Source organism: Coregonus clupeaformis, chromosome 17 (assembly GCF_020615455.1).
Source record: "Coregonus clupeaformis isolate EN_2021a chromosome 17, ASM2061545v1, whole genome shotgun sequence".
In the NCBI taxonomy this organism is placed as follows: domain Eukaryota; kingdom Metazoa; phylum Chordata; class Actinopteri; order Salmoniformes; family Salmonidae; genus Coregonus; species Coregonus clupeaformis.
Window position 1 is genome coordinate 34,553,029 of NC_059208.1, and position 11,433 is coordinate 34,564,461.

General features: G+C 43.2%; 1 protein-coding gene and 1 long non-coding RNA gene across 3 annotated transcripts; one reads left to right on the plus strand and one right to left on the minus strand.

The window, feature by feature from the left end:
• The first annotated feature begins 4,608 nt into the window (after positions 1-4,608).
• Positions 4,609-7,433, plus strand: c17h1orf43 (chromosome 17 C1orf43 homolog). Of its 2 annotated transcripts, none has more exons than XM_041901860.2 (7): positions 4,609-4,838; positions 5,541-5,642; positions 5,800-5,908; positions 6,021-6,074; positions 6,194-6,360; positions 6,455-6,517; positions 6,666-6,750. In XM_041901860.2, the coding sequence occupies exons 1-6, from the start codon at positions 4,779-4,781 to the stop codon at positions 6,515-6,517; spliced, it is 555 nt and encodes a 184-aa protein (XP_041757794.1). In that variant the 5' UTR covers positions 4,609-4,778; the 3' UTR covers positions 6,666-6,750. The 2 variants fall into 2 exon arrangements, with proteins under 2 accessions (XP_041757794.1, XP_041757793.1); XM_041901859.1 differs by having other exon boundaries at positions 4,622-4,838; positions 6,455-6,513; positions 6,666-7,433.
• Positions 7,434-9,836: 2,403 nt separating this feature from the next.
• On the minus strand, positions 9,837-10,833 carry LOC121585746. Its single transcript, XR_006661933.1, has 2 exons — positions 10,717-10,833; positions 9,837-10,606 (listed from the first exon to the last, which is right to left on the minus strand). It is a non-coding gene; the product is annotated as an uncharacterized LOC121585746 (long non-coding RNA).
• Between the last annotated feature and the right edge of the window lie 600 nt (positions 10,834-11,433).

An 11,433-nucleotide genomic window follows, 5' to 3' on the forward strand; every position in this document is an offset into this window, starting at 1 on the left:
AAGCCGTGGACGTCTGTAGGATCAGTTGTGTATGCAGTGTGTGGAGATGATGTATGGTGAAAACAAACCAAAAAACCAAAAGGTGGTGGAAGCCAGCCTGCCAGTCAGGGAAGAGAGCCTGCAGGCCAAGCCTGCCCAAGTGCGCCACATCAGCTGACGATCCTCCCAGCTCTGCCCACTGGCCTCCTGCAAAAAGCAGACTACCAAACAGGAGATCCCAGCAGACAGAGTGGGAGGGACGTCACAAGGCTAATGCATACAAAGCAGAAAGTTTCCAAATAATCTGTGGGACAACAAAAATATTTTCATCTCAAAGTCGTCTGTCTGACCACCCGCAGCATGAAAAATGCTGATCGCACCGCAATGATCTCTGTCGGGATCTGCAGGTCCCGCAGGCATCCCGCGGGAATGCAGCCCTCTAGTGCAGTCAGTACACAACACTATGATCATAATTTCTTAGTAGGATCAGCTGGTGACAGGGGTCCCAGCAGGGTCAGACAGCCAGGGAAGACCAGTCTACGGAGCTCAGGGGAATTTTGCAGTATATTAATAATATCAGTGAATGATACAAAGTTCCATCTTGAATTGATGGGTAGACCTACAGTAGCTACTGGACAGCAGCTTAAGCTTAAAGCTACAGTCTGGGATCTGGAAATAATGGTAATTTCAATTATTGAACCATTGATTCTATTATTGGATAATATAATGTATAAATGTACACCAAGGTAATTCTTTGTCATGCCTCATCTTAGGAGGATCAGATGGTGACAGGGGTCTCAGCAGGGTCAGGCAGCCAGGGAAGACTAGTCTGTGACGGGGCTGAGGTGAATTTCTGCAAATACAACACTTTATTCCCTCTGTGCAGCAAACACTGGACAAGCCAGATGCTATTTTAAGGCAGTCTGACAAACCTCCAAAGTTGATTTCCAAACTGTATCAAGGGTTGATAGAGGCTTTTCCCGATGACACAAAACACATAAAACAAAAATGTGAGGAAGACCTGGTAGAAGCTATTGATGATGATGAATGGATACAGATATGTTTGAATGCCCAGTCATGTTCATATAATTTCAGACATAAATTACTGCAGATTAAGACCATCCATAGAACGTACTATATGCCAGCAAAACTGAATTACATGCATTCAGAAATGTCATTCCTCTGCTGGAGGTGTAAAACACAAAAGGGGACATATTTGCATATGTTATGGTCTTGTGAAGGCTGGCTGAATTATGGCTGAATTCTGGCAAAGATTATGTTATTTTATCTCAGCATGTCTACAGATTCTCCCTTCTCCCTGTTTTTGTTTGCTTGGAAATGTTGATACTGGAGACTTATTTTAAGAAACTGTGTAACCAAGCATTTATAGCGGCTAAGAAATGCATTGCCATTAATTGGAAGGTTGGTTATCCTCCCACAATGTCAAGTTATGTATCACTAGATTTGATTTATTACAAGATTAAGGGTATACTGGGCAACTTTCATAAGGTCTGGATGCCTTATATGGAATACAGTACGACTAAAGGAGTCTGTATTGAAAACATGCCCACGTCAGGGGAGATACCTATTTAGGCAATCCCTAGCTGCTGGGCTGCTCAGTCCTGGTCCTGTGGGGCTGCTGTCCTGTGGGTTGTCTCTCTGGCCTTGGCCTAACACACCCAAAACCAATAAATGAATGTTTCACTAAGATCCTAAAGCTGAGTGGGGTGTGTTGGGTTGGGGCACTAAAGGGTGGTGGACCCCTAGGGACAGGACGGGGAGACCCAGCTATATTGTGTGCAAGTAAAAAGAGCTCTACAGTACTATTAGTCCTATGAGATTAATTATATGGAGGATTAGCTGTTTCTGTGTGTTAATGTATATTTAATGGGGTTTTTAGTTTCCAAATCTATCCCTTGGGAATAAAACAAATTAAAGGTGTGAACTGGGAAGGAAAATGTGTTGGGAGAGAGTTTAGTTATTGACTAGACTGGTGGGGGTTGGGCATGCAGGCAGCTCGGGCTGGCTGGTCGGTCTGGCTGAAATTTGATATAGAGGATGTCTTAGAAAAGACAATCAAAAGTTTTGTATTTTTTCAAGAGTTGTTAATTTGTTAGGCTATTGGTTAAAGGTGCAACACAATATTTATTATTGAATTACCTTTGAAATAGTTCAGTCTTATGAATCACTTAAACATATTTAATAATGATCTCTTACCTAGCTTGATGACTGTGGGCATTTTGCTTACTTTTTGTTCTAAATAGAGATGGCATATTGGATTGTGTAAAAATGCAGGAAATGAGCTTTAGATGGCCCAAAACATTCTGGGGGAGGACACCCAGACCCCCCGCCAGGTTATGTCCTCTCCTCTTCTAAAACCAAAGTGGCGCCGCTGAGGAGGGGCTGTATTATCATCAGGAGACGTATACTTCTATTACGGAAGAGGAATGAAGGGGAAAAGAGAGGCAGAGGAGGTTGAAGAGAGAGAGAGGGAGGAAGAGGGTGAGCTTGAATTGGTTAAAAATGGAGGGAAAAAGGGAGATGGTTTGTTGAAGAAGAATGGTAGAAAGTGTAAGCAGAGTGACCTGTACACCGGATCGAAGACAGGAGGAGAAATGGAAGTGAATGAGGGCGAGTATCAGAGGTGGTAGGTGTGGTGAAGTTCTCGGAGCCCGAGGCTTGCACCGAGGGTCAGGATAAAGATGAGTCTGTGACGGTAGTGACATTTTTGGAAGAAGTGGACCCTTGCCTTTTGGCTGATTCATTTGTGGTTTCAGGGTGGGTGAAAATGGAGTTAGGTGCTGTGGAATCGGTGATGGTAACCTGAAGCATAGCCGTGGGAAGTAGGGGTGCGGAGGATGCTGCAGCACCCCCCTGAAAAATCGGAATAAAAGAAAAGTATGTATTTTGGGCCTTTAATAGTCCTGTATTAGCGGACGAATATAGCAAAAACTCCCTGCGTAGAACAAAAAAATTTCGCAGCACCCCACCCCCAAACTACTTTCCCACAGCTATGACCCGAAGTGGTCTTGTGATAATTGTTTGTGTTTCTGTTGGTCAGAGGGAGCAGGCGCTCCGTGTTAAACGACTGGGGACAAGAGATGTGAATTGTTTTGTGCTCAAGAAAAGGGGGCCATTGAAAGGAGTGATTTCTGGGGTAGCAATAAATGTGAAAGAGGACCAACTGAAGGGGAAGATTCCCAGTGTTTGTGATGCTCGTCGTTTGGTGTGACACAGACAGTGTGGTGTGAGTGGAGAAACAGAGTTTTGATGTTGAGTCTTTGCCCGACAAAGTGATGGTAGGATATATCAGTTATCCCGTACAAGCTTTTGTACCGGTAGAAGCGGTATGTGTTAGTTGTAGGGGTGCCCATGGGGCTGGGGATCCGAAATGTCCGGTGAGAGAGAGGCAGGTTGAGGTTATCCAGGTTAAAGTAGTGCAGAAGATGTCGTATGCTGAGGCAGTGAAGAAAGTAGAGGAAGATGGGTCAAGGGGGAGGGATCCTGAGAGGAGTGGTGTGAGTAGTAGATCTTTACCAGTACAGAGGGCCAACAAGTGATATACTGTATGCTTCAGTAAGATTGCATTTTTTGCGTTTATAGCAATGGTTATAAACTGTACTACAGGGATGGAACGTAAGTCGCAGAAAATTGAGGTTGTGGTGGCAGCTGCAGATAACTATTTCGGTGTATGAGATTTGACGTCAGAGGTGTTACAGGGTGTGTTGAGTGGTGGTATAATAATAAGCCATTTAGCAGACGCTTTTATCCAAAGCGACTTACAGTCATGCGTGCATACATTTTTGTGTATGGGTGGTCCCGGGGATCGAACCCACTACCTTGGCGTTACAAGCGCCGTGCTCTACCAGCTGAGCTACAGAGGACCACTGTCCCGTCCTTTCAGGCTGTTGGCCTGAGGTACGACTAGTTAGATTTAGTGGAGTAGGGTGGTGGGTTTTTAATGAGTGTAGGGTTAGATGGTAGGTTTTTATTTTATTATTTTCAAGCAAAGTATGAGGGAGTTACACTCCAGTCTAGTTGGTGGCGGTAATGCAACATTTATTGGATGCCAACCACCATTAAACCTCATCGAAGAAGAACATTATTTTTACACAATGTTAGCTAGCTATGTGTCTTCACAATTGTTATTTGATTGAATGTATTGCTAGCTGGACTCAAAATCAATACACTGTTTCGTTGGAATATCACTCACACATGGGCTCAATGTTTGATTCACTATCTCCTGGGATCTAGCCAGCCAACCTTTACTTTAGCAAGATCTAGTAGCTAACGCAGAGATATTAGAGAAAGGAGGAGATAGGAATCCAAATGTGCAATGATCGAGTTACGTATAACGCCCCACCCAGCAGACTGTGGACCACTCGCGTTCACGTTGTCATGCTGCGTCGCTCAATCCCTTCTCAAAGTCAGGGTATGGGTTGATAAGCCTGCTATTTTCCTCGAAAGTACGTAATATCATGATTCCAAAGCTATACGATATTACAGAGAACGTTAATTATCTCACATTTCGGAAAATATTTGTAATGTTGTACTCACGAAATGTATGCTATTGTTGGTTTTTGGAGCTAGCGCTCCAATTCACGCCTTGCAAGAGAGCGCTCCTTGTCCCAGAATCGCCCGGTATGCACTGCGCGGCCTATTGACAACGCCTGGGCAACGTTCACAATGAGCTGTAATACGATTCCTGTGGAGTTTCCCCATCTCCTCAAAAGTATCTCTGGCTAATGTAGCTAACCCAAGAAACCTCTGAAGAACGTTTCATCAAGCGGCAGTCCAGAATGGCCGAGTCACCTTTGTCGGGTGTGAATGTAGTACTAGTTATGGCATATGGCAGCCTGGTAAGTGATATTTTAAATGCATTACTAGGTGCAATCAATTACTTAGCTATATATACACATCATTGGGTGCAATCCGTGAGAGATGTAACGTTAGCTAGCCAGCTAAACTATGCATACAAATATCCCCTGATGAATAGGCTAACAGTTAGCTATCTATCTAACGTTAATGTTACAGCTTCTTTGGGAGATATTGTTTCATGTCACATGCCTTAGACCAGGGTTGCCACAACCTTGTTCCTGGAGCGCTACCTTCCAGTAGGTTTTCGCTCCAACCCCAGGTGTAACTAACCTGATTCATTTTATCAACCTGCTAATTATTAGAATCAGATGTGCTAGATTAGGGTTGGAGCAAAAACCTACAGGACGGTAGCTCTCCAGGAACAGGGTTGGGCAGTCCTGCCTTAGACCAACCCTGTTCCTGGAGAGCTACCCGCCTGTAGGTTTTCGCTCCACCCCAGTTGGAACTAACCTGGTTCAATTTATCGACTAGCTAGTACTAAATTAGATTCATTAGGGTTGGAGTGAAAACCTACAGGATGGTAACTCTCCAGGAACAAGGTTGGAGAGCCCTGCCTTAGACAATCTGGGTATATTTCACTACTTAAAATGACTTACAATTAGCACAAACTGGTATGGATTGTGTCTTTAAAAATGTAACCTATATTAATATTCTTGACATTCAGACTCTGTTTTTTTGCACAGGTGTTTGTATTGCTATTTATCTTCGTCAAGAGGCAGATCATGCGTTTCGCTATGAGGTCCCGCAGAGGACCCCATGCCCCTATTGGACACAACGCACCCAAGGCAAGACCCTCAGCTTTCAATAGAGACAATCCTCTCCATAATCTCTCTCATTTACTATCATCCTACTCTATGCTGCCATCAATCAAACAGAAATTAATACCATAGTATTTGTTCTCTTTGTATGTTGATGGTTTGAGCCTTGTTGGTATTTCCGCAGGGTTTGCGGGAAGAGATTGATGCGCGCCTGTCCAAGGTTCAGGAAATTCGCTTCGAGCCGCGTCTCCTCTCTGAGGAGGATGATAGGCTGAGGCACGGGACACAGTTCAGTAAGTCACCATTCAAATGCATACATGCAACACGTGTTCTCTGTAGTGGAAGAGATGTTGTGTTTTTATAGTACTGTAATAGTAGCATTAATGACATCCATGATATTCTCAGGTTGCTACAACTACCTGTACAGGATGAAGGCTCTAGATGCCATTCGGGACTCGGGTAAGAGCCGATAGTAGAGAGGTATTTTAAAATCTATGGTTTAAAGAATGGATGTACATTCCAATTGGCATATGTTCTCCTCTTTCTTATAATTATCCCTCCTCTCTCTCCAACCCCAGGGATCCCGCTGCAGGAGATGGGCCGCAACCCGAACGCCATCACAGGACGCAGTTTCCGCAACTGGCTGCTTGATCTGCGTAACTCCCACTCCCTGATCAAGAGCAGCCGTAGCACCCTCATTGACAACCTGTTGGAGGGATATGACAGCGCACGCCATGGCACAGGGGTAAGTGTTTGTGTGTGTGATTTTTGTTTTTGTGAATTGACTGTTTTCGTGTTGACAGTGTTCGTCAGTGGAAGTGACTTTCTCTGTGTTTTAGGTATTTGGTGAAGCGGAATATATGAAATACCAGGATGCTCTGAATGAACTGGCTGATGTGTAGGTATTATTACAAAAATGAATGTGTTTGCTCAACAAATAAATATATCATTAGGAAGAGATGCCTTTGGTCCTCAACTCCTGTCACAGAAATCTTCACTATCATGCCATTTAATTTGAGTTTGACACTACCCTCTCTCTTCTCTCCACAGTGTGAAAGCCTACTCCAGCACCACCAGTCTGGACCAGCATCACCAGTCAGCAGCCAAGGACCTGATGGGCTCCCCAGCCCGCAGCACCCCCTCCACCATCCAAGTCACCTACCTGCCCTCCACCAGCCAGCGCAGCAAGAGGCCAAAGCACTTCCTAGAGCTCAAGAACTTCAAAGACAACTACAACACACTGGAGAGCACCATGTGAGAGGTGACTGTTGGGCAGTTTTGGGGTCAGTTCCATTTCAATTCCTGCTTGTTGAATCCATAGGAACTGTATTCGATAGCAATAATTGGAATTGACCCCAGCTTTGCTATGGGGACTACCAAAAACATAGTAACAGAGCAAGCATGTAGTGTATATACCCTAAAGCTTGTGGAAGATCGTATTGCATGTACGTTTTACTTTATTTCCATTGGACATATGGAGAATTGTCCCATAATACAAAGCATTTGAATGAAGTCATATCAGGGTCTTTATCCCAGGAATCTACTATGAGTCTATGGTACTTCAATGTACTGGTGCTGACACATACACTAGTGACAAAGACTGTTGTACAACAGTTATGCATTAAAACTGTTAATTTCCCCTACACTTGAATTGTCAACTTCACGTGTGTGTATATATGTGTATTGATTGATTGTTTGTATAGATGAAGAAAATTATATTTATATGAATTTCATGATTTATTTCAACTGTTTTTTTACATGTAGAATCCGAACTGTGTAGTTATGTGATGTGTGTTGAGATTAAAACATGGAATGGAGCCAAATTAAACTCTCCATCGGTGTGTTTTCATTTCTCCACTAGATGGCATTAGCAAGTTGGGGAGCAACTTGGTCCACTGCATTTATTCAAGGAACAGTGCTTACAAAGTATGGAGGGTGATCAGTATGAAAATGCAAAGCTTAAATGCTAAATAGGAATGTGAAAATGATACATGAACATTTTATGTTCATATCAGATTGCATAATTCATGCCACAATTAAATTCCAAAGTTAAAATAAATCGAAAATGGTTACTAGAAAAAGCCAAATGTTGAACAGAAAATCGTAAATGCAAATTGAAAGTGGCTGTTTTCATTTTCCAACTACCCAATTAAGCATTTTCTCTTTTCAAAGTGTATGCATATTGCTTCTTGGAGGCGTGAACCAGGAGAGCAACACCACACCCCCATGTGGGCTCTCTGTACCCAGGTCTCCTGCACACCAGAAAAGCATAGGCCTGGTAAGCTGAAGCCTAGGCATTGACTCAGGGAGCCAATGCAACTCTTCAGATCTCAGGCAAGGTTAGGCCTACTCATCATGCATGTCTGGTAACTAAACCATCTGAGTTCCAATTCACCATCCTTGACCTCTTCCTCCTCAGAGACACATCTGAGCCACGGCACAAATATGACAAGGGATTTTTCTGCCATTGAAATCCACCTAAGCATAAATAAAATAAAAGTATAAATTAATTTCAGAATAGAAAAAGGTGTTAAGTGTAAACTTAAACAACTAAACCAGATATAAAGTATGTAGGAAAGAGAATGTACCTACAGTTCCGACCAATTATATGGTCACCCTTTCCTTTAAATAATTCCCTATTTCTTCTAAAATAAGTTGAAGTATAAAAAATAAAATTGGTCACCACACATTGTTATTGGATTTTCAACATTGCAGAACCAATTTTATTTTGTAAACTTAAGATCACCATTTTTATTTAGAAAAGAAAGACGAATGGCATGGACAAAATTATAGGCACCCTGGAGCTATTACTTGGTTGCACAGCCTTTGGCCAAGATAACTGCCAACAAATGCTTCATGTTGCTGCACCTTTCTACTGGGAATTTGGCCCACTCTTCAGCAGCAAACTTCTGTAATTCTTCATTGTTTGAGTGGTGCCCTCCACCAATTGCTGTTTTCATCTCTCGCCATAGGTTATGGATGTGATTCAGATCTGGGCCCGTATCCTTAAAGATTCTGAGAATCCTCTCAGAGAGCTCCTAACTTAACCTAAAAATTCCTTGCCAGGAGTTTTAGCTTAGAAGTGATTCCAGAACATTTTCAGTGAACTCTGAGCCAGGAATGGATGAAAAATCCTATCTTAGTGAGGAGGTGTGGTTGACCCCGTTGCTAGGTATGAGTCATCATTTCAAAAGCCGTGATTGGTTGATCCTACAAGTTTGATGAAAATGAACTTTTGGTGATAATGAGCAAAGGATGTACCCTCAAATCAATAAACATAATTATACACTCTAATCTTATGCAGACTATAATTGTAAATAATATTTCACATTCAAGAAAATATCTGGAAAATGAATAGTAAGCTGTAGGGGTTATAGCCTAACATTAGAATCTAAAATATGTGAAAACTTAAGCTCATTACACCCTGTTCAAATAATGATTTGTGTCTCATTTGCTCATATTAATATCCTAGCTGGCATATTTTGTACTTTCACTTCCATATGGACCCCATTGAAAACAAGATGGCCTATCTCAAGGGGCTGTCCTTAATGAAGTAGAAATTGCAACGTTACAACTCAGTGTGAACTTAACGAGGGTAACACAGCTCAGCTTTTAACAATGTCTGTGATTGCTGGCTGGTCTATTTATGAAGGCTTGTTAACAAATATCCTACAAACACAGAAAATGGAGAAAAAAGGAATCGCAAGCCGAACTGGACTGAGGAGCAAGGTTTGTTGCTGGCCCAGTTGGTGAACGAACATAAAGGTATGTTACGAGGAAAATTTGGCCCAACTGTCACTAGCCAAGGCAAGAGGCGCGCCTGGGACACAATATCCCAAACAATCAATGCCTCTTTTCCACTGGTGGTGCGGACAGGCGACGATTGTGAGAAAAGGTGGTATGTGCTGCAGTCCAAGGCAAAAGATGAGATTGCAGCACACAAGCGGGAATCCTCACTCACAGGTGAGCAAAATACTATGGCCTACCACATAATCTGGCAATTTGCTCCTGCTGGCAAAGTTAATTTACATGCCTAAGTACTGTGTTCATTGACTGTTTCTTTCTAGGGGTGGACCACCTGCAAAGCGGCTGTCCCAGGTGGCCGACACTGTCTTTCAAGTCCTGGGACACTCTGAGGTCAGTGTCACCGGGCTGCCAACAGGCATTGACACGTCAATGATGCAGGCCCTTGAAATGCAGCAAAGGTAGGACACAGGGTTATTCATATCAACAGTGTTTATTCATTGCAGAAGCCATTTCATGTGTTATCCATGCTCATTGTATTAAATTAATTTAATCAAAACAATAATTAAACTAGGCCTATGTATTTCTGTAGCATGGAGCCATCACAAGAACCGGGCCCATCAAGTTTGCCGCCTGAACCATCTGCAGCTGCTACTCAGGATAGCCCGGCGGATCAAACACCATTCCCATCCGCAGCACCTGCTCCGTCAGCATCCCTGCAGGAGAGAAGATTGCAACTCACAATTGATGTGTTTGAACAACAAAAAAAAGTCCTTTCCCTTCAGGAGGAGTACTACCGCCTTAAAATTGAACACCTAAAAAATAAACCATTTAGCGATTGTGTTCTGTGTCTTGCATTTAACAGTTGCAGGTGATGTGCAGTAAAACTGTGGTAGTTCTTAATACCATCACAAGTTCTCAAATGACATGGGGCTACAGCTTGCCTGAAATGTAAATTTGTGAAGTTTGCCCTGTAAGGCAGTCCACTCTGGGCTAGGTTCCCCTGTGGAATGTGAATATCTTCTTCACCACCATCCTCATCGTTGTCTCCATCCTCATCCTCATCGCCATCCTCCAGAGGTTCTGCAATCTGTCTAACCTTGCAAATATTGTGTAATATTGCACAGGCTATGATGAGTTTGCTGACTTTTTCAGGCCTCAGCCGCACCTCTCCGTGGAGAACATGAAAGCGCCTCTTAAGCTGGCCTATGCCACGCTCCACCACCGCTCTTGTTGTCTTGTGGGCCCTACAATAGAATACAGACCTTTAATTATTTGATGGAAATATTGCACTACTTGGATGCTCTAACATATTGCTTGCATTTCATTTCCATGATTTTTGTATTGTTTGGCTTACCTGTTATAGTTTAGTTGGGGCACTTGGCGTGGCTGGAGGTAAGGTGTAAGGAGCCATGGTTTGCATGGGTAGCCACTGTCCCCTAACAAGTGGCAATTAGCTGGCACATAGCGTCTCTCAAAAGCTGTCTGATGCCACTCTCGGAGAGCATTCTCGCATCATGTGTGGAGCCTGGCCATTTAGCCACAATGTCCAAAATCTTCCAGGCCGCATTGAACACTATTTGCACATTGATGCTGTGGAAATTCTTCCTGTTAACAAAGACAGCCTCGTCCTCTGATGGCGCAATTATTCTCACATGTGTTCCATCAATTACACCCACAACGCCAGGGAATCCTGCAATGTCCATAAATGCCCTTTTATGTGTGTGTAAAGTGCGGGCATCCAGCGGGAATGAAACAAATTGTGTCACAATATTAGGTTGTGACAAAGCTGTCAGTGTTTGGGTGATGACTCTGCTGACGGAGGATTGGGACAGACCCAAGTCATCACTGCTGCATTGTTGCATTTTCCCTGTTGCCAAATACCTCAGGGTTGTGATTACTTTCTTCTCCGGTGTAATAGCGTTGTGGCGTCGAGTTGGTGAAGTAATTGCATCTCTAAGGAGATCCACCACAAACATGATTCCTGCACGATCCAATCTGTAGCGTCTCAATAATTCCCCTGTCATCCAGTGTTTGCAGGACATCTCTCCTGCCTCCTCTGTTGGCCATTTTG